Source organism: Rhinopithecus roxellana, chromosome 3 (assembly GCF_007565055.1).
Source record: "Rhinopithecus roxellana isolate Shanxi Qingling chromosome 3, ASM756505v1, whole genome shotgun sequence".
Lineage (NCBI taxonomy): Eukaryota > Metazoa > Chordata > Mammalia > Primates > Cercopithecidae > Rhinopithecus > Rhinopithecus roxellana.
This window is the reverse complement of record NC_044551.1, coordinates 164993245-165016066: the sequence shown is the minus strand read 5'-3', so window position 1 is coordinate 165016066 and position 22822 is coordinate 164993245. Positions and strand designations below refer to the sequence as shown.

The 22822-nt window shown below is 44.9% G+C and overlaps 1 protein-coding gene and 1 long non-coding RNA gene across 12 annotated transcripts in view; one reads left to right on the top strand and one right to left on the bottom strand.

Moving 5' to 3' along the window:
• The first annotated feature begins 2728 nt into the window (after positions 1–2728).
• Positions 2729–22822, top strand: part of LOC115896334 (leucine-rich repeat-containing protein 37B-like) — a 47853-nt gene continuing 27759 nt past the window's right edge. For 6 of the 9 annotated variants that reach the window (XM_030926636.1, XM_030926634.1, XM_030926631.1 and 3 more), the window contains exons 1-7: positions 2729–6269; positions 7992–8063; positions 10905–10976; positions 13774–13845; positions 14480–14560; positions 17750–17821; positions 18424–18498. In XM_030926636.1, the coding sequence (XP_030782496.1) occupies positions 2764–6269; positions 7992–8063; positions 10905–10976; positions 13774–13845; positions 14480–14560; positions 17750–17821; positions 18424–18498 (3950 nt within the window). In that variant the 5' untranslated portion in view covers positions 2729–2763. Of the gene's footprint in view, positions 6270–7991; positions 8124–10904; positions 10977–13773; positions 13846–14479; positions 14561–17749; positions 17822–18423; positions 18499–22822 lie in introns of all 9 variants that reach the window. The other 3 variants (XM_030926633.1, XM_030926638.1, XR_004056217.1) reach the window with 3 other exon arrangements.
• LOC115896336 lies at positions 7346–22426 on the bottom strand. Of its 3 annotated transcripts, XR_004056224.1 has the most exons (5): positions 20393–22426; positions 19096–19241; positions 16175–16281; positions 12502–12694; positions 7346–7863 (listed from the first exon to the last, which is right to left on the bottom strand). It is a non-coding gene; the product is annotated as an uncharacterized LOC115896336 (long non-coding RNA). The 3 variants fall into 3 exon arrangements; XR_004056225.1 differs by lacking the exon at positions 12502–12694 and having other exon boundaries at positions 20607–22426; XR_004056223.1 differs by lacking the exons at positions 12502–12694; positions 16175–16281; positions 19096–19241 and having other exon boundaries at positions 20607–22426.

The following is a 22822-nucleotide window of genomic DNA, read 5'->3' as shown; positions in this document are numbered from 1 at the left end:
AGACCCCAGCTCAGCCTGCAGAAGAGATGGAGTCATCTGCAATCCAACAGGAGGCCGCAACTGAGCTTCCAGGTCCTCCTATAGAGGCCGAACTTTCCCCCAGTGAGCAGGAGCAGCCACCTCAGCCTTCTGAGTCTTCTCGGGAGGTTGAATCTTCTCCAGCCCAGTAGGACACCCCAGCTCAGCCTCCAGAAGAGATCGAGTCATCTGCAATCCAACAGGACGCCTCAACTGAGCTTCCAGGTCCTCCTATAGAGGCTGAACTTTCCCCCAGTGAGCAGGAGCAGCCAGCGCAGCCTTCTGAGTCTTCTGGGGAGGCTGAATCTTCTCCAGCCCAGCAGGAGACCCCAGCTCAGCCTCCAGAAGAGATGGAGTCATCTGCAATCCAACAGGAGGCCCCAACTGAGTTTCCAGGTCCTCCTATAGAGGCTCAACTTTCCCCCAGTGAGCAGGAGCAAGCCAGCTCAGCCATCTGAGTCTTCTGGGGAGGCTGAATCTTCTCCAGCCCAGAAGGAGACCCCAGCTCAGCCTCCAGAAGAGATGGAGTCATCTGCAATCCAACAGGAGGCCCCAACTGAGCTTCCAGGTCCTCCTATAGAGGCTGAACTTTCCCCCAGTGAGCAGGAGCAGCCACTTCAGCCTTCTGAGTCTTCTCGGGAGGTTGAATCTTCTCCAGCCAAGCAGGAGACCCCAGCTCAACCTCCAGAAGAGATCGAGTCATCTGCAATCCAACAGGAGGCCGCAACTGAGCTTCCAGGTCCTCCTACAGAGGTTCAACTTTCCCCCAGTGGGCAGGAGCAGCCAGCTCAGCCTTCTGAGTCTTCTGGGGAGGCTGAATCATCTCCAGCCCAGCAAGATACCCCAGCTCAGTCTCCAGAAGAGATGGAGACATCTGCAATCCAACAGGAGGCCCCAACTGAGCTTCCAGGACCTCCTATAGAGGCTGAATTTTCCCCCAGTGAGCAGGAGCAGCCAGCTCAGCCTTCTGAGTCTTCTGGGGAGGCTGAATCTTCTCCAGCCCAGCAGGAGACCCCAGCTCAGCCTCCAGAAGAGATGGAGTCATCTGCAATCCAACAGGAGGCCCCAACTGAGCTTCCAGGTCCTCCTATAGAGGCTCAACTTTCCCCCAGTGAGCAGGAGCAGCCAGCTCAGCCTTCTGAGTCTTCTGGGGAGGCTGAATCTTCTCCAGCCCAGCAGGAGACCCCAGCTCAGCCTCCAGACGAGATGGAGTCATCTGCAATCCAACAGGAGGCCCCAACTGAGCTTCCAGGTCCTCCTATAGAGGCTGAACTTTCCCCCAGTGAGCAGGAGCAGCCAGCTCGGCCTTCTGAGTCTTCTGGGGAGGCTGTATCTTCTCCAGCGAAGCAGGAGACCCCAGCTCAGCCTCCAGAAGAGATCGAGTCATCTGCAATCCAACAGGAGGCCCCAACTGAGCTTCCAGGTCCTCCTACAGAGGTTCAACTTTCCCCCAGTGGGCAGGAGCAGCCAGCTCAGCCTTCTGAGTCTTCTGGGGAGGCTGAATCATCTCCAGCCCAGCAAGATACCCCAGCTCAGTCTCCAGAAGAGATGGAGACATCTGCAATCCAACAGGAGGCCCCAACTGAGCTTCCAGGACCTCCTATAGAGGCTGAATTTTCCCCCAGTGAGCGGGAGCAGCCAGCTCAGCCTTCTGAGTCTTCTGGGGAGGCTGAATCTTCTCCAGCCCAGCAGGAGACCCCAGCTCAGCCTCCAGAAGAGATGGAGTCATCTGCAATCCAACAAGAGGCCCCAACTGAGCTTCCAGTTCCTCCTATAGAGGCTGAACTTTCCTCCAGTGAGCAGGAGCAAGCAGCTCAGCCTTCTGAGTCTTCTGGGGAGGCTAAATCTTCTCCAGCCCAGAAGGAGACCCCAGCTCAGCCTCCAGAAGAGATGGAGTCATCTGCAATCCAACAGGAGGCCCCAACTGAGCTTCCAGGTCCTCCTATAGAGGCTGAACTTTCCCCCAGTGAGCAGGAGCAGCCACCTCAGCCTTCTGAGTCTTCTCGGGAGGTTGAATCTTCTCCAGCCCAGTAGGACACCCCAGCTCAGCCTCCAGAAGAGATCGAGTCATCTGCAATCCAACAGGAGCCCCCTACTGAGCTTCCAGGTCCTCCTACAGAGGCTGAACTTTCCCCCAGTGAGCAGGAGCAGCCAGCTCAGCCTTCTGAGTCATCCGGGGAGGCTGAATCTTCTCCAGCCCAGAAGGAGACCCCAGCTCAGCCTCCAGAAGAGATGGAGTCATCTGCAATCCAAGAGGAGGCCCCAACTGAGCTTCCAGGTCCTCCTATAGAGGCTGAACTTTCCCCCAGTGAGCAGGAGCAGCCACCTCAGCCTTCTGAGTCTTCTCGGGAGGTTGAATGTTCTCCAGCCCAGTAGGACACCCCAGCTCAGCCTCCAGAAGAGATCGAGTCATCTGCAATCCAACAGGACGCCCCAACTGAGCTTCCAGGTCCTCCTATAGAGGCTGAACTTTCCCCCAGTGAGCAGGAGCAGCCAGCGCAGCCTTCTGAGTGTTCTGGGGAGGCTGAATCTTCTCCAGCCCAGCAGGAGACCCCAGCTCAGCCTCCAGAAGAGATGGAGTCATCTGCAATCCAACAGGAGGCCCCAACTGAGTTTCCAGGTCCTCCTATAGAGGCTCAGCTTTCCCCCAGTGAGTAGGAGCAGCCAGCTCAGCCCTCTGAGTCTTCTGGGGAGGCTGAATCTTCTCCAGCGAAGCAGGAGACCCCAGGTCAGCCTCCAGAAGAGATGGAGTCATCTGCAATGCAACAGGAGGCCCCAACTGACCTTCCAGGTCCTCCTACAGAGGTTCAACTTTTCCCCAGTGGGCAGGAGCAGCCAGCTCAGCCTTCTGAGTCTTCTGGGGAGGCTGAATCATCTCCAGCCCAGCAAGATACCCCAGCTCAGTCTCCAGAAGAGATGGAGACATCTGCAATCCAACAGGAGGCCCCAACTGAGCTTCCAGGACCTCCTATAGAGGCTGAATTTTCCCCCAGTGAGCAGGAGCAGCCAGCTCAGCCTTCTGAGTCTTCTGGGGAGGCTGAATCTTCTCCAGCCCAGCAGGAGACCCCAGCTCAGCCTCCAGAAGAGATGGAGTCATCTGCAATCCAACAGGAGGCCCCAACTGAGCTTCCAGGTCCTCCTATAGAGGCTGAACTTTCCCCCAGTGAGCAGGAGCAGCCAGCTCAGCCTTCTGAGTCTTCTGGGGAGGCTGAATCTTCTCCAGCCCAGCAGGAGACCCCAGCTCAGCCTCCAGAGGAGATGGAGTCATCTGCAATCCAACAGGAGACCCCAACTGAGCTTCCAGGTCCTCCTATAGAGTTTCAACTTTCCCCCAGTGAGCAGGAGCAGCCAGCTCAGCCTTCTGAGTCATCCGGGGAGGCTGAATCTTCTCCAGCCCAGCAGGAGACCCCAGCTCAGCCTCCAGAAGAGATGGAGTCATCTGCAATCCAACACGAGACCCCAACTGAGCTTCCAGGTCCTCCTATAGAGTTTCAACTTTCCCCGAGTGAGCAGGAGCAACCAGCTCGGCCTTCTGAGTCTTCTGGGGAGGCTGTATCTTCTCCAGCCAAGCAGGAGACCCCAGCTCAGCCAACAGAAGAGATCGAGTCATCTGCAATCCAACAGGAGGCCCCAGCTGAGCTTCCAGGTCCTCCTATAGAGGTTCAACTTTCCCCCAGTGGGCAGGAGCAGCCAGGTCAGCCTTCTGAGTCTTCTGGGGAGGCTGAATCTTCTCCAGGCCAGCAGGAGACCCCAGCTCAGCCTCCAGAGGAGATGGAGTCATCTGCAATGCAACAGGAGGCCCCAAGTGAGCTTCCAGGTCCTCCTATAGAGGCTGAACTTTCCCCCAGTGAGCAGGAGCAGCCAGCTCAGCCTTCTGAGTCTTCTGGGGAGGCTGAATCTTCTCCAGCCCAGCAGGAGACCCCAGCTCAGCCTCCAGAAGAGATGGAGTCATCTGCAATCCAACAGGAGGCCCCTACTGAGCTTCCATGTCCTCCTACAGAGGCTGAACTTTCCCCCAGTGAGCAGGAGCAGCCAGCTCAGCCTTCTGAGTCTTCTGGGGAGGCTGAATCTTCTCCAGCCCAGCAGGAGACCCCAGTTCAGCCTCCAGAAGAGATGGAGTCATCTGCAATCCAACAGGAGGCCCCAACTGAGCTTCCAGGTCCTCCTATCGAGTCTCAACTTTCCCCCAGTGAGCAGGAGCAGCCAGCTCAGCCTTCTGAGTCTTCTGGGGAGTCTGAATCTTCTCCAGCCCAGCAGGAGACCCCAGCTCAGCTTCCAGAAGAGATGGAGTCATCTGCAATCCAACAGGAGGCCCCAACTGAGCTTCCAGGTCCTCCTATAGAGGCTGAACTTTCCCCCAGTGAGCAGGAGCAGCCAGCTCAGCCTTCAGAGTCTTCTGGGGAGGTGGAGTCTTCTCCAGCCCAGCAGGAGGCCCCAGCTCAGCCCTCAGAACATCATGAAGTCACAGTTTCACCTCCTGGTCACCATCAAACTCAGCATTCAGATTTTCCCAATGTCTCTGTTAAGCGTCCAGACACGCAGCTCACCATAATAGAGCCTAGTGCAGAGGTGGGAACTTCTCCAGTCCTCCAGGAGGCTACAGCTCAGCTCTCAGGGCCAGGTAATGATGCAGAACCTCCCGCCACTCAGCACGGGGGCCCACCTCTGCCTCCAGAGTCACTGGAAGAGGCTGGACCTTTAGCAATTCAACAGGAGACTTCAGTTCAATCTCCGGAACCTATTAATAGTGAGAACCCCTCTCCAACCCAGCAGGAGGCTGAAGCTGAGCATCTACAGACCGCTGAGGAGGGTGAGTCTTCTCTAACCCAGCAGGAGGCCGCAACTGAGACTCCAGAGCTCCCTAATGAAGTTGTAGCTCAACCTCCAGAGCATTCAAACCTGAATCAAGCCACAGTTCAACCTTTGGACCTGGGGCTTAGCATCACGCCAGAATCCGTGACAGAGGTTGACCTTTCTCCAACCATGCAGGAGACCCCAACTCAGCCTCCTAAGAAAGTTGTATCCCAACTTCCAGTACATCAAGAGATAACAGTTCCAACACCAGGTCAGGATGAAGCTAAGCATCCAGTGTCACCCAGCGTCACAGTTCAACCTTTGGACCTGGGACTTACCATCACTCCAGAACCCACCACGGAGGCTGAACGTTCTACACCCCTGAAGAAGACTCTAGTTCCTCCAAAGCGTCCTGAGGTGACACTTCCACATCCAGACCAGGTTCAGACTCAGTATTTACACCTGACTCAAGCCACAGTTCAACCTTTGGACCTGGGGTTTATCATCACTCCAGAATCCACAACAGAGGTTGAGCTTTCTACTGTCCTGATGACTATAGCTCCTCCTGCAGAACACCCTGAGGTGACACTTCCACCTTCAGACCAGGTTCAGACTCAGCATTCACACCTGACTCAAGCCATGGTTCAACCTTTGGACCTAGGGCTTACCATCATTCCAGAATCCACAACAGAGGTTGAACTTTCTCCAACCATGCAGGAGACCCCAACTCAGTCTACTAAGAAAGTTGTACCCCAATTTCTAGTACATCAAGAGGTAACAATTCCAACACCAGGTCAGAATGAAGCTCAGCATCCAATGTCACCCAGCGTCACAGTTCAACCTTTGGACCTGCGACTTACCATCACTCCAGAACCCCCTGCGGAGGTTGAACTTTCTACAGCCCTGATGACTACAGCTCCTCTTCCAGAACACCCTGAGGTGACACTTCCACCTTCAGACAAGGGTCAGGGTCAGCATTCACACCTGACTCAAGTCACAGTTCAACCTCTGGCCCTGAAGCTTAACATAACTACAAAACCTACTACAGAGGTTAAACCATCTCCAACCACAGAGGAGACCTCGACTCAGCCTCCAGACCCAGGGCTTGCCGTAACTCCAGAGCCCATTACAGAGATTGGACATTCTTCAGCCCTGGAGAAGACTACAGCTTCTCATCCAGACCAGGTTCAGACTCTGCATCGAAGCCTGACTGAAGTCACAGGTCCACATACTGAACTAGAACCTACTCAGGATTCATTGGTGGAGTCTGAAAGTCACACCCAAAATAAGGCTTTAACTGCATCAGAGGAACAGAAGGCCTCCACAAGCAGCAACATATGTGAGCTTTGTACCTGCGAAAATGAGACGCTGTCGTGTATTAATCTCGGCCCAAAGCAGAGGCTCCACCAAGTGCCTATGCCAGAGCCCAACACCTACAATGGCACCTTCACCATCTTGTAAGAATCACCTTTCCTCAGTCATCCTCTGTGTCCTGCCTGATGTGGCAGCCTTTTCCTGGAGGCCTTCGTGGGCCTCCTTTATCTCCCCAAGCCATACTGACAACTGAGTTTCTGCTTTCACCTTTGCTTGTCAATTCTGCCTTCTTATTCTCCTTTAATGTTAGACCCATTATCCAGTCTTTTGCTTTTACTCCAGTCTTTTACTTGTTTTCTCATCCATTTTATTTAGCCCCATCACATCATTGCTGAACCGCTGCTCTCCTCCCATTTTTGCTTCACCCTCTTTACAGCAGCCTGTCCCTCTCCCCATCTGTGATGAGGCTCTAAGTGGTTAAGAGTTGATTCCGGAGCCAGACTACCTGGGGTTGAACCCAGGTCTGTTTATTAGGTTGGTGACCCAGAGCAAGTTATTCTGCTCTGTGACTGAGTTTCCTCACCTTTCAACTGGGGGTTATGCTAGTTTCCATTTCATTGGATTGTTGTGAAATTTAGGTGAGTGAATATATGAAACACTTCATCAGTACCTAGCATATGTAGGAGTGTTGGCTGTTAACATGATTACTCAGTCCTTTAGTTATGTCCACAACTCATCGTTGTCCCTGGCTTTCGATACGTAGCACTCGTTTTGTGTCAAACCCAGGGTCAAGTATGCTACTGTCTCCAGAACATGAAAATGATAGGAGGGAAGAAATAGAATAGGCATAAAAAGGGAGGTATATATAATTAATCACTAAAAGAAAATGCATACTGTCGGTGCTAGAATTTACCAGAATCTATGATCCTTGAGGTGTGGAGATCAAGGAAAGCTATATGGATAAGCTAAAACTTTACTTGGGTCTTAAAGACTAGCTATAATTTGTTAAATAGAAAAAAAATGGGAGTACAGTCTAGGCAAAGGCATGGCTACAGGTATGGTTGGAATTTAGTAGACCAATCTGGCTGCAAAGAATTAGGTGAGGGAGCAATGCAGATATGATTATGTAAAACTTTGACTATCAGCTGCAGGAGTTTGAAAGTTACAGTGAGGTGTGGAAAGCCATTGAAAGTTTCCAAGCAAGAGAGGTTAAATTACTAAAACAGGAGAATTATTTTATTTTGTTTTTTGCTTTATGTTCAAGTGTAGACATGCAAAGGATTATTTTAGAATCCCTATGTAGAGCGCCCAAAAGGAAAAGCTTATTTCAGGGAGACAACTTAGAAAGGTCTTGCAAAACGTAGGAGTAAAGTGTGAAGGGGCCAAATCAGATCGGTTGTAATAAGAGTGGAAAGAAAAAGCCTAGGATGTTTCAACAGAGGGCAAAGCTTTGGTGCTACCTGGCGTAGGGTTTCTTTCTGCTTATTTATTGATAGTGATAAGCTTTTGCCTATTTTTCTGTTGAATTATTTACCATTTTTGTGTTGATTTGTAGGAGTTTGTTTAGACACATAAGTGCTTTTTGATAAAATACTTACATTCAAAGTAATAACTGGCATCGTCTGTCCAAGAGATGGGATGGATAGGAAGTTAAGCTTCCGGGAGATGCCTCATCATTTGTGCCAGTGGCCCCACATTGTTTCTTGATGAATTGCGCAAACTGGGAAGCTGATAGCTCTGGAAATGAGAAAGCAGGTGTTATTTTCTGTAACGGAATATCCCCGACAAGGTTGCCACGATTCTTTTACTTATCCTGTTCATTCTTGTCCTACCTATTCAAGGATATAAACTGTGTTTCTTCACAGAGATTTCCACGGAAACTATATTTTTCACATTGATGGAAATGTATGGAAAGCATACAGTTGGACCGAGAAACTGTGAGTGTATATTCTCTCTGAATATGACAGAAAACTAACTGCATTGTAAGATCCTTCTCAGTCCAGAATTTTGAGGTCAATACCTCTGAAAAAAGATATTTCCCCTCCATTCCCCAAATCAGCCTCTGTTGATTGCAATCCTATGGTTATTTTAAAATTAAATTTGGTAGGCTCTCTTTAAGAGGCAACTTAAATTTATTTATCATACAAATATTACATGGTTATATTCTCTTTTTTCCTCTTTTTTTTTTCAGAGTCAGGATATTACTTTGTCCCCCAGGCTGGAGTGCAGTGGCACAGTTACATTTCATTGCAGCCTTCACCTCCCAGCCTCAAGCGATCCTTCCACCTCAGCCTCCCAAGTAGCTGGGACCACAGGTGCATGCCACCACACCCACCCAATTTTGTATTTTTTGTAGAGACAGGGTCTTCCCATCCTGCTTAGGCTGGTCTTGCACTCCTGAGCTCAAGTTCTCCTCTCATCTTGGCCTCCTAACATCCTCATATTACAGGCATGAGCCACTACCCCCAGCCCGATTCTATTTTTAATGTATAAAAATGCAATAGCAGTTATAACGAAAACCCTCCTTGTGCCCTACTCCCTCATCCCTGAGGTAATGCTTCTCTGCATTTAGTATACATCCTTCCAGAGTTTTTCCCATTTGCCTACATACATATTTACATAAAGCAAAATAGGATTTGTTGTGTTGTTTGAAAAATCTTTTTTCTTTACATAAATGGTAACATCTTGGAATTTGATTCTTTCACTTCATGATATGTCTTAGATTCTTTCCTTCCCAGTACTCAGACGGTCACCCCATTCATTTAAACTCCTGCATCATCCATAGTCTGGATGCATCATAGTTTATTTAATAATTCCCCAATGGATGAGTATTTAGATTATGCTTAGTTTTCTTGTTACCTGCATTGCTGCAGTGAAATCCCTGTACATGCTTCTTTGTGAACATGGGCAAGTATTCCTGTAGCATAGATATCTAGAAATGGAATTGTTGAAGTGAAGACTATGTAGATATAAAATTTTAATTGCCCTCAAAAATGTTGTGCCAACTTACTGTAAGTTGGAAAATACCCAGCCGTGAAAAGGTGTGGGGAGATGACATCATTCATTTCCCCCACACCTTTTCACCGCTGGGTATTCTCCAACTTTTGTTGATGTTATGGATGAATAAAAGGGATTCCACCTAAATTTGAATTTTTCTGATTACTCATGAATTTAATTAAATATCATTATATGTTTATGGAACATTTGTGTTTCTTCTCTGAGTTTTCTATCCTTTGTTCTTTTTCCTGTTGAATTGTTTCATCCTTTTCTTACTGATTTATAGAAGGAATTGATGTAGACACAAATGATTTTGGAAAAAATGCTTACATTCGAAGTAACTGGCATTTTTCACAACAGTTTGTGTGTCACATTACCAGTTCAACTTATATAGACAAGCTATACATGAGTTCTAAATTAAAAATAAAACACATGCTAGGTGCGGTGGCTCACGCCTGTAATCCCAGCACCTTGGGAGGTCTAGGCGGGTGGATCACCTGAGGTCAGGAGTTTGAGACCAGCCTGGCCAATATGGTGAAACCCCGTCTCTACTAAAAATGCAAAAATTAGGCAGGTGTGGTGGTGGGTGCCTGTAATCCCAGCTGCTTGGGAAGCTGAGGCAGGAGAATTGCTTTATTTATTTTTTGAGACCTAATTTTGTTCTTGTCGCCCAGGCTGGAATGCAGTGGTACGATCTTGGCTCATTGCAACCTCCACCACCTCCACCTCCTGGGTTCAATCAGTTCTCCTGCCTCAGCCTCCCAGGTAGCTGGAATTACAGGTGCCCGCCACCGTGCCCAGCTAATTTTTATATTTTTAGTAGAGACAGGGTTTCACCATGTTGACCAGGCTGGTCTTGAACTCATGACCTCAGGTGATTCACCTGCCTTGGCTTCCCAAAGTGCTGGGATTACAGGTATGAGCCACCATGCCAGGCCAGAGCTACATTTTAAAAGCAAGACAATTATTACAAAAGTCAGGATAGTTGTTACCTAATTTGGCTTAGAGAGAGGGATTTGATTGGAAAGGGGCACACTGGGGCTTCTGGGATGCTAGCAGTGTTCTTTTGTAACAATATGGCTATGTCCTTTTTAATTATTAAACTGAATATTTGGCCAGGTGAGGTGGCTCATGTCTGCAATCGCAACACTTTGGGAGGCAGAGACAGGAGGATCACTTGAGCCAGGAGTTTGACACCAGTCTAGGAACAGAATGAGACCCTGTCTCAGAAATTAAATTAAATAAAATACAAAGAACATTGATGTCCTGTGCACTGTATGCACATTGTCGTTCTCACATTTTTTTTGATAGGGGGAAAAGGTTGAATGGCTTCACTTGCAGCCCTGACATGGTTCCATGTGGGGCTTTCATAATAAGGTTTGGGAAAAGAGGAGGAAATGGAAGTTCTGCTGATCTTGGTGCCACCCAGAGGTGGATTCTAACAGGGACTTTGGGATCTAGAGAGGAGGCAGTTTGGTGGGAAGAGTGGGTAGGGGTGTGCTTGTGTGTGTGTGCGCTTTCCTGTGTGTGTGTGTGTGCACTTGTGTGTGTGTGCGCTTTCCTGTGTGTGTGTGTGTGTGTGTGTGTGTGTGTGTGTGTAGTGGTGGACAGAGATGGACACAACAAGGAAAATGTAAGGAAAGGTTTGAATGAAAGCAGAGCAGATACCACCGTCTTGAAATGACCATGACCCAGCTTTCCCCCACATGCAGGACATAGTCCTGTGTGGCAAATAGTTGTACTTTGCATTTTAATCTAGAAATGACTTTTTCATTTTCCAGAATTCTCAGTGAGAATTATTTGACTGAATTACATAAGGATTCATTTGAAGGCCTGCTATCCCTCCAGTATTTGTAAGTTAGTTAATCACATTTATAAGTTTTTAGTCATATTATCCGTAAAATGAATACAGGGTTCAAATTAGATAATCTCTAAGATTTCTTCCAGCAATAAAATTCTGCAATTCTGTAGGTTTGTATAGGGTCTCAGCCTATCTCTAGCATTAGCTATGTCCTGTGCATGTGCAGTTTTTAAGTTATATAGACAAAATGCAGACAGAAAAAAGTTTCACATGATAAGAAGATCTGAGCAGTGACTGACACTCATATGAACCTTGTTTTATAAGGGTTCACACACCATCTTCTTCTATTCAGTCTACAACCAATAGATCAAATCTAATCTATGGTCTATTTTTAAATAGCCCATTAAGTTAAGAATGGTTTCTGCATTTTTAAAGGACTGTGAAAGTAAAAGAAAAGAAAGAGAAATATGTGAGAGATCATATGTGGCCCACAAAGCCTAAAATATTTACTGTCTGACTTTCACAAAAAAAGATTTGAAAAAATTAGTTGAGTAGGATGAAAGGAATTAAAGTTAACTTCAGATTGTTACCTAAAGGAGAAGAAAATACAGACCACCTACATTCATCTGAACATCATTAATCCAGAAATTTTTGGTAATTTAATATGAATTAAAATAACATTAAATATTAAAAATCAGCTGAATATAAATAATAGATCAAGAATATTAAGCTACCAACAGAATAGACTAGTATTAAGGATTTCATTTCAAGAATTGTTATATGAAAACAGATGTTTAAAATGATGGTTAAGTGGTAGAGCTAGAAATGTTTACACTAAGAAGCATACCAGAAATACCCCTAACTCTTCACCAATTACAAAATAACTGTCTCCCCAGCCCTGTTACCAAGAAAGGGATACCTGCATAGTATTTCTGTCTGTTTAGAGACAAGAAGATACTATGTTCATTGCTATGGAAGCTTGATTCTTATCCTTTGTCCAAAGAGGTGTGTATGTCGTTAATCCTTATTAAGCTCATTAGTGATGCTGTTTTGCAAACATTCTTTCAAATGTAGAGGAATCAAGGCAAGTGGATATAAAGACCCTCAAGTGGATGCCAAAGTGCTACAGTGGCTGTGAAGTAATAAAACTACATTTCCTTTAAGATAGTCATTTTCCTCCTACTCCCCCAGCTATTCATTTATTTTACAAATATTTGAATTTGCTTTATTTCCATGTGTCAGTTTTAAACATGGTGGGCAATGCAGATGAGCAAAACCTAGTCCATGCTTGCAAGAAGTTTATGCTCAGAAGAAATGGTATAAAAAATAACTACATTAAAAAGAAGAAATGGATGTGGGCATGAGGAGGGATACATTGTTTCTGGAGCATAGAAAAGGGGAAAATGCCTTCAATCTGAACCCAGGAGGATGTTACTAAACAATGCCGTTTGAATAGGACTTTGAAGGGCCATTGTGTAACATCAGACAGACATCTTAGGGAAAATATTCTAAACTTGCAAAAGGAAAATGGGAGAAGGGCAAATCACAGGAAAGTATTCGAGGAATGCCATGAGTACCTGTAGAGTACAAGGAGGGAGAGTAGGACATTGGAACCAGATCTTCTAGGGCTTTGAATGCCCAGCTGAGGAGCCATCGTGGGGAACCGTGTTACTGCAGCAGTGCTGTAGATAGATCTGCATCACAATCACTGAGAGGGCGCGTTAGAACTCAGTTCCGGACTCCGCCCTCGTGGTTACTGATTCAGTTGGTCTAGAGTGGGACCAAGAATTTGCATCTTCAATAATTTCCCAGGAAATGGTGGTCTTTGCAAACCACTTCTGGAGAGTTTATCTGATGACTGTGTGCAGGATAGTTTAGGAAGGAAGAGACTAGAGATGGAGACATCAGCCAGACAGCGTTACACCATCCAGGTAAAGAGGGAGGGACAAGCCCCATCACTGTATAACTGAAGAAATTGCTTTCATGAAGTATTAATGCAATATAAAACCAAAAATAAGTTTCTATTAATATGATAGAAATTGATTCTATGAGTATGCTTTGAATTAGTTAAAAGTTATGTGTTAAAGGGGTAACTTCCTTTCAAATGATGTGAAAGGATGTGTTTTATTTCTTCTGATATTGAGCTGGCTTAGGAAAACAGACCTAAACTAGGAAGGTGTATAAATGTGAGACTATGGCCGGGTGCGGTGGCTCAAGCCTGTAATCCTAGCACTTTGGGAGGCCGAGACGGGTGGATCACGAGGTCAGGAGATCGAGACCATCCTGGCTAACATGGTGAAACCCCATCTCTACTAAAAATACAAAAAACTAGCCGGGCGAGGTGGCGGGCGCCTGTAGTCCCAGCTACTCAGGAGGCTGAGGCAGGAGAATGGTGTAAACCTGGGAGGCAGAGCTTGCAGTGAGCTGAGATCCCACCACCGCACTCCAGCCCAGGTGACAGAGCGAGACTCCGTCTCAAAAAAAAAAAAAAAAAAAAAAAAGTGAGACTTTTTTTTTACTATTAGAAACTATATATAAAAACTTTGAGCTCATAATCTTGGATTTGATGAGACTACAAAAGGGCATCTAATCAAGTCTGCTGCTCTCAGGAAAAATTAATTCCAAAGTCTATTAAGATGTATATTCTATTTATAAAAACCATGAAGGTGAGACTCTAGGAGAGGTATGGGCAGGGTTAGGGGCTCTGGAAAGTTCAAACACAAGTCAAGACATTTAGAGTTGAGATGAAAAATGTGTATTCAATATTATTCTAAACTCTTGCTATTATTCATACTAATCAATCTCTAATAACTAATCGAGGGCAATATTTTTCTTTTACTTTTTCCTAGAGATTTATCCTGCAATCAAGTACAGTTTGTTGAAAGACATACATTTGAACCACTACCATTTTTGCAATATCTGTAAGTTACAAATATCACTTGATTACATTTGGAATTTTTATAAAATGTAATTATAAACCTCTTTGAAATATGATTAAAATTTTATCAGTAGGAAGCTACTAAAATTATATAGCAAATCCTTTTTGTCTCTAGCAAAGATTAGTGTGAGAATTACAAAGATCATAGTGAATCATGAGAGAGCAGTGGTTCTCAACTGGTGTGATTTTGTACTCAGGTGACATTTGGTAATGTCTGGATACAGTTTTGGTTGACAAAACTGTGAGTGTGCTCCTGGCATCTAGTGGGCAGAGGCCAGGGATGCTGCTAAACATCCTCCAAGGTACAAGACAAATGCCCACAGCAAACAGTTATAGAGTCCAAAATGTCGATGGCACTGAAGTTGTGAAATCCTGTTCTAGAGAAATAAAGATCACTTCACACAGGTATTTACTGAGCATTCACTGTTTTGCAGCTAATGCACCACATGTGCAATGGTAAGGTATAAATCATAAGCCAGTATCTTCCACAGTGAGATTTCCTTAGTGCATAGAGAAAGGATTAGGGTTATGTTCCATCCTATATAAATTAGAATCACAGCAAATGATAAATGTTCTAAAATAGTTTTTTTTCTTTTGGCTTGTGTCTTCTTTTGTAGAAATCTTCGTTGCAATTTACTCGCAGAACTGAGCTTTGGAACATTTCAGGCCTGGCACGGAATGCAGTTTTTACACAAGTTGTAAGTGAAATAGAAGATGAATACATGTAAACAACTTTTTATGTATAAAAATACATACAATTATTGGTTAGCTGGGTATAATCCCATTATGAACTCTGAAAAGTATGTCTTAAGATCCATTCATTTTTCTCAAATGGGGAAACTAAGGTACAAAGAGGCCAAGAGACGTACATAGCTTATATATGACCTGCTCTGCTTGTGCTAGTTCTGACCTTTGGCATGGGCAAGAAAAGGCATCAAACAAGTGACCCTCAAATTAGCCTTGTTGCTGGGTGGGGTGGCTCAGGCCTGTAATCCCAGCACTTTGGGAGCCACATGTTCTCACTTATAAGTGGGAGCTATACATTGAGTACATATGGACAGAGAAAGGAACAACAGGTACCGGGGAGCTGTTGTTCCCGTGGCAGGTGGGAGGAGGGTGAGAATCAAAAAGCTACCTATTGTGTACTATGCTTATTACCTGGGTGACAAAATGATCTGTACACCAGACCCCTGTGACATGCAATTTACCTGTATTAGAAACCTGCACATGTACCCCTAAACCTAAAATAGAAGTTACAAAAAATAAATGAAGGCTGGGCGTGGTGGTGGCTCATGCCTGTAATCCCAGCACTTTGGGAGACCAAGGTTGGTGGATCACCTGAGGTCAGGAGTTTGAGACCAGCCTGACCAACGTGGTGAAACCCCGTCTCTACTAAAAATACAAAAATTAGCTGGGCATGGTGGCAGGTGCCTGTAATCCCAGCTGCTCAAGGGGCTGAGGCAGGAGAATCGCTTGAACCCGGGAGGCGGAGGTTGCAGTGAGCTGAGGTCATGCCATGGCACTCAAGCCTGGGTGGTAGAGCGAGACTCTGACAGAGATGGGGTTTTACCACGTTGGTCAGGCTGGTCTGGAACTCCTGACCTCAGATGATCCGCCCTCCTCGGCCTCCCAAAGTGCTGGGATTACAGGCATGAGCCACCATGCCAGGCCAATAAATGGAAATGTTGACTCAAAAGAAGGAAGGGAGGGAGGGAAATGAAGAAAGAAAGAGAAAGAAAGAAAAGAAAAATGTAAAAACCCGTAAGGTTAAAGTAAACCCTTTTTCTTCCTATAGATTAAGCACATGAGTTCAGATTACAGCTTTGCTTCTCCTTTCTTTCTTTTCTTTTCTTTTCTTTTTTTTTTTTGTGGGGGGGATGGAGTTTTGTTCTTATTTCCCAGGCTGTAGTGCAATGGCACGATCTTGGCTCACCGCAACCTCCACCTCCCAGGTTCAAGCGATTCCCCTGCCTCAGTCTCCTAGTAGCTGGGATTACAGGCATGCGCCACCACACTCGGCTAATTTTGTATTTTTAGTAGAGATGGGGTTTCTCTATGTTGGTCAGGCTGGTCTTGAACTCCCGACCTCAGGTGATCTGCCTGCCTCAGCCTCCTAAAGTGCTAGGATTACAGGCGTGAGCCACCGCACCCAGCAGTTTAGCTTCTTAATAGCTTGGTGACCTAGGACAAGTTGTGTAACCTCAGTTTCCTCATTTATAAAATAGGGCAATAATATCTAGCACAGAAGGTTGTTGTGAGGATTAAATGTGAAATGCCGATCACAAACACCTAGCAGCCCAATAGATACTCACTGTAATTATTATTATTTTTATAATTTCTGCAAAAGTGATGATTCTTGGGTTAATGTAAAGGCTGATTTTCTTTTATTTCTTCCTATTTCTTTTCTTTTTCTTGTTCACTGAAAAGAATTAAAAAGAAAATAGATTGCAGCATTTTGGAATAAAAATTCTCATCGAAATGAATTTATTCATTTTATTGACATATAAACAAAATGTCGTTTGTTTATTCAGTAAACTTTTTTTTTTTTTTTTTTTTTTTGAGACAGTTTTGCTCTTGTTGCCCAGGCTGGAGTGCAGTGGTGCGATCTTGGATCACGACAACCTCCCAGGTTCAAGCGATTCTCCTGCCTCAGCCTTCCCAAGTAGCTAGGATTACAGGCATGCACCACCAAACCCGGCTAATTTTATATTTTTACTAGAGATGGAGTTTCTCCGTGTGGGTCAGGCTGGTCTCAAACTCCTGACCTCAGGTGATCCGCCCACCTCAGCCTCCCAAAGTGCTGGGATTACAGGCATGAGCCACCACGCCCGGCCCAATAAACATTTATTAAATGCCTAGTAAATTTCAGACATCATGCCAGGCACAGGGATGACAATGAGAATAAGATGTGGTCTCTGCCCTCAAGGAGCCTGATAGTCCAGGAGACTGACAAGTAGACAGGTGATTACATGCAATGTAACAAAGGCTGTGATGTCATACAAGACAAGTGGGAGTATATGATGGGAGTATGGTTTTGACCCGTTCTTCCTTCTCTTAGATTTATCCCTTTTTCTTTGGCTATAAAGCAAAAGAATTGGTCCTATTTTTTTCCTTAACTGTGCAAATTAAACCATGAATTTGAAAAACTTTGCAAAGATAAAAGGCAAGCAGTCAGGCACAGTGGTTCACACCTGTAATCCTAACATTTTGGTAGGCTGAAGGGAGTGGATCACCTGAGGTCAGGAGTTCAAGACCAGCCTGGCCAACATGATGAAACCCAGTCAACCCAGTCTCTACTAAAAATACAAAAATTAGCTGGGAGTGGTGGCAGGCACCTGTAATCCCAGCTACTCAGGAGGCTGAGACAGGAGAATCGCTTGAACCCAGGAGGTGGAGGTTGCAATGAGCCAAGATGGAGCCATTGCTGTCCAGCCTGGGTGACAGAGCAAAACTCCATCTCAAAAAAACAAAACAAAACAAAACAGCAACAACAACAAAAATGAGCAACTTGAAGTAGGACAAGCAACCTGAATTATGGAGGACACTAGAAATAGTGTTTCCTACAGAGTCAGGGCTTCCTACCAACATAGTCACTTCTAGGGTTTTTGACCTGAAAAGTTCTGTGGCATATTTTTCCTTTGCTATCCACTTTTTTTAATTTTTTCTATTTCTTCCCCTGTTTCTCTCCTCTACTTTATCTTCTAGAGACCTAGGTAGTTGCCAAAGGAATAGTGCTTTACGAAGTCTAATGGTGATTTATTAGGTAAAAATAGAAAATGTTTTTTTTTTTTTACCTACAAGTTCCATACCAAAAAATGACTATAAACTTTTTATGCAATTTCACACTTTGAAAATGCAGATAATTTTAATTCTATTGCATTTTTCAGAATTCTCAATCGCAATCCTCTGACAACTGTTGAAGATCCGTATCTCTTTAAATTGCCGGCATTAAAATATTTGTAAGTACTATAGTACTTTCATGAGTCATGAGATGATTTATGCTCTTTTTAAATTTTTCATCAAAGATTAAGTATTTTGCATTTAGGCTAAAAAGTCATAATTTAAATTTTAACTGAGTTATTGAAAAAAGTTATTGGCAAAGAAAAGGATTAAGAAAGGATGTGTAATGGTCAAGACAGCCAGCAGGGCAAGAGAACAGTGTTGAAGAACCTGTATAGATTTGGAACATGTAGACACATGGAGGAATATTACTTAACCAAGAAAGCAAAGAAGAATAGGTGTTCATTATTCTAAAAAGGAAGAGAAGAGTAAATAATCAAGATGGCTGAATGCAATATGAAATGAGAAGTAAGATAAATGGTAAAAAAAAAAAAAAAGAAAAAATAATGTGAGTTCTATTCTTGAATATCATTAATTTGATGATGCAAATCAAATTTCTTTAATAAGAGGTCTCTGGAATTCTGTGGCAAATAAACTGTTGAGCTGACTTGTTTTATAGAGAAGCCGATATTGAAGTAATCACATGTCTTTGAATTATCTTTTTAAGTACAGAATGTTTTATTGGGGTTCATATCATGAATGTTTCTGCTTTCTTCTTCAGAGACATGGGAAAAACACAAGTCCCACTTGCAACACTTAAGAACATTCTCACGATGACTATTGAACTGGAAAAACTGTAAGTTATTTTTTTCTTAGATTTATTTTTACTTAATTGGATCTTTAGGTTTGTTTTATTATTTTTTTAAGTCAGGTTTATTGATATATAATTTTCATGTAATTCACCCTTTTTAAGGGTACAGTTTGATGAGTTTTGACAGATGTATAGTTACATAACCACCACTACATTCCCAATATCAAGCATTTCTGTTGCCTCAAAAAGGCCCCTTGTATCCCTTTGTAGTCGATTCCCTCCCCTCACCATCAGCCCCTGTTAGCTACTAATCTGATTTCTGTTCCTATACTTTTGCCTTTTCCAGAATGTCTTATCAATGAAATCATATAGCGTGTCGCCTCTTATGTTTGGCTTCTTTCACTTCGCTTTTTTTTTTTTTTTTTTTTTTTGAGACGGAGTCTCACTGTCACCCAGGCTGCAGTGCAGCGGCATGACCTAGGCTCACTGCAACCTCCGCCTCCCAGGTTCAAGCGATTCTCCTGCCTCAGCCTCCCGAGTAGCTTAGCTTACAGGTGCATGCCACCACGCCCAGCAAATTTTTGTATTTTTAGTAGAGACAGGGTTTCACCATGTTGGCCAGGCTGGTTTCGAACTCCTGACCTCAATTGATCCACCCGCCTCGGCCTCCCAAAGTGCTTGAGTTACAGGTGTGAGCCACCGCACTCGACCCAGCAGATTTTTCTTTTTCTTTTTCTTTTTTTTTTGAGACAGAGCCTCGTTGCTGGAGTGCAGCAACAAGATCTCAGCTGTGGGGAAAAGAAAGCGAGATCAGCTTGTTACCATGTCTATATAGAAGGAAGTAGACATAAAAGACTCCATTTAGTTCTGTATTTGAGATGCTGTTAATCTGTGACCTTACCTCCAACCTTGTCCTTGCAAGAGACATGTGCTGTGGTGACTTAAGTTTAAAAGGATTTTGGGCTGTGCAGGATGTGCTTTGTTAAACAAGTGCCTAAAGGCTGCTTATGGTTAAAGGTCATCACCATTCTCTTAAATCTCAAGAAAGAGAAAAACATTTGTCTCCTGCCCCTCCCTGGGCAATGGAACATCTCCGGGTAGTACCCATTGTGTGCCTTGTTTACTGAGTGAGGAGAAACCGCCTTTAGGAATAAGGTGGGACTTGCTGGAGCAATACTGCTAAAAGGTTTATGGAGATGTCACATATACATCTCAAGGCACAGCATTTTCCTTTAAACTTACTCATGTTACAAGGATTTTTTGTGCATATGTCTTACTGCTGATTTCCTCCCTACAAGGATCCTGTTGTCCAGCCACTCCCTTATCTTTTTGATGGTAAAGATAATTATCAATAAATACTAAGGGAACTCAGAGGCCGGTGCCGGCGTGGGTCCTCTTTTAGCTGAGCGCCGGTCCCCTGGGCCCCGCTTTTCTTTCTCTACACTTTGTCTCTGTGTTTTATTCCTTTTCTCAAGTCTTTCGTTTCCACCTAACGAGAAATACCCACAAGTGTGGAGGGGCAGGCCACCCCTTCACTCAGCTCACCGCAACTTCTGCCTCCCAGGTTCAAACGATTCTCCTCCCTCGGCCTCCTGAGTAACTGGGATTATAGCCTCGCACCACCACACCCAGCTAATTTTTGTATTTTTAGTGGAGATGGGGTTTCTTGTTGGCCAGGCTGGTCTCAAACTCCTGGCCTCACTTGATCCACCCGCCTTGGTCTCCCAAAGAGCTGGGATTTGGCTCATGAAAGACTTTCCAGGATATGCTTTTGACTACAAAATCATCTTGGCAGTATCTGTGACTGTAATACTAACAATTGTGGTTATAATTTTTTGTCTCATTGAGGTAAGGACAAGTAATTCAGGTTTTCAGAATGCAGTCCTGTCTTTTTGTGGATTCAGAGCTCACAAACTGAAAACCAAAGCCACTTCCCCACCTGCTGCTACTTGACATTCTTTTTCAGTCCTTTAAGGCTGAGGTATACTTTGTTCTTTTACTGCAGTATATATTCCAGGATTTTAAAGGATCCTCATTTCCAGGAGGTCTCTGTGAAATGAAACCAAGTTAATCCCACTAGACTATTTTAAGAAGTTGATGTAATAGCAAAATTTCTCCCACGTAAAACGATGTCAACAATTAGATGTACTCACCAAGTCACCCCTTACTCTGCCACTAATTTATTTCCTTGTTGCTGAAATGATGAGAGACGTATAATCACCCTCACGAAGTTGTCATCACCCTGGAGAGGAAGGAGACAGCCAATAGAGAGAACTATTGTCTTGTAGACTTATTAGATTCACACAGTATCATCCTTTTCCAGTGTGTAAGGCATTGTCTAAATAGGTCCAGTTAAAGCACTACAGAGTAGCCATTTAAAAAAAAAATTGTTGGCCACATTTTTAAGTTCACAGGGGAGGGGGAATGTCTCATACTCCAGCCCTCCTGAGCCTCGGCCCTCTGTGAGATGTGTCACCATTTCTTGGACACCATGTGAGACATTCCCCCTCGGCTCAGAGATGCTCAACCTGCATTAACATGTCTAAAGCCTACATCTGGCTACTCTGGGGCGAGTCCTGTTCACAGTGCCCATTCCTGGAGCTTGCCTCTGTTTGCCTTTTGTTCGATTACATGATGTATTACTTTTCCCAAGAGGCCACTGCTAGCATATTGGAAGAGTGATTTAATAAGCTGGCAACCTTGACGCCATGCTCCCAATCCAACCTTATTTGCCTCATTTACCATTTCCATTATTGTGGCAGCCCTCCATTCCAGCCAGATCAGCCCCTCACCATACCCCAGTCACACCATCCGCATTTCTGCTCTTGTCTGTGCATTTGTCCATCTAAAATGCCCTTATTTCACTCTGCCTGTGGGAGTCCCATGAATCTCTCCAAAGCCAACTCAAGTTCATCTTTCTGCTTGAAACCTTCCCTGAATAGGCCAGGCGCGGTGGCTCACGCTTGTAATCCCAGCACTTTCAGAGGCTGAGGCGGCGGATCATGAGGTCAGGAGATCGAGACCATCCTGGCTAACACAGTGAAACCCTGTCTCTACTAAAAATACAAAAAATTAGCTGTGCGTGGTGGCAGGCGCATGTAGTCCCAGCTACTCGTGAGGCTGAGGCAGGAGAATGGCGTGAACCTGGGAGGCAGAGCATGCAGGGAGCCAAGATCGGGCCACTGCACTCGAGCTTTGGTGACAAAGCGAGACTCTGCCTCCAAAAACAAAAACAAAACAAAACAAAAAAAACACCTTCCCTGAATATTCCAGCCCTCCTGAGCCTAGTCCCTTTGTGAGATTTGTCCCCATTTCTTGGACACCATATGAGAGACTTCAGAGGCTGAAGTGGGAGGATTGTTTGAGCCTGGGAGGTTGAGGATGAAGTGAGCTGTGGTCATACCACCGCACTCTAGCCTGGACAACAGAGCGAGACCCTGTCTTAAAAATAGCTACCACCAAAAACTATCTTGGGATTTGAATAGGATTACCTTAAATTTGTAGATTAATTTGAGAATTGACATCTGTACAACATTCTGGGAACGTGGTATTTCATGTCATTTATTCATTTCTTGTTAATGTCTTTCAGAAGAGTTTTAGGGTTTCCATCATACAGATCTTACACGTCTTTTGTTACATAACAGATCTTTGTATTTTTCTTCCTAAATACTTCATACATTTGTATTGCCATTGTAAATGGGACTTACTTCCATTTTCTAATTAGTTATTGGTGGTACATCTGACAAGTATTTGACTTTTGTGTGCTGCTCTCTTGATTTTGTTTCTAGCCACCGTACTGAATCCTCATATTGCTTCCACTAAAATCTTAGCTGATTCTCTTAGGCTTCTTTGACTGTCTAACATTTATCATTTTCATATGCAAATAATGATAGTTTTGTCTCTTCCTTTTCTTTTCGCTCTGTCGCCCAGGCTGGAGTGCAGTGGCCGGATCTCAGCTCACTGCAAGCTCCGCCTCCTGGGTTTACGCCATTCTCCTGCCTCAGCCTCCCGAGTAGCTGGGACTACAGGCGCCCGCCACCTCGCCCGGCTAGTTTTTTTTTTTTTTTTTTTTTTGTATTTTTTAGTAGAGACAGGATTTCACCGTATTAGCCAGGATGGTCTCGATCTCCTGACCTCGTGATCCGCCCGTCTCGGCCTCCCAAAGTGCTGGGATTACAGGCTTGAGCCACCGTGCCCGGCCTGTCTCTTCCTTTTCAATACTTACATCCTTTTCTTCCTTTCCTTTTTTTTTCTTTCTCAGGGCCTTGTTGTCACCCAGGCTGGAGAGCAGTGGTGTGATCTAGCTCACTGTAACCTCAAATCCTGGGCTTAGGGGATCCTCCTGCCTCAGCTTCCAGAGTGGCTGGGA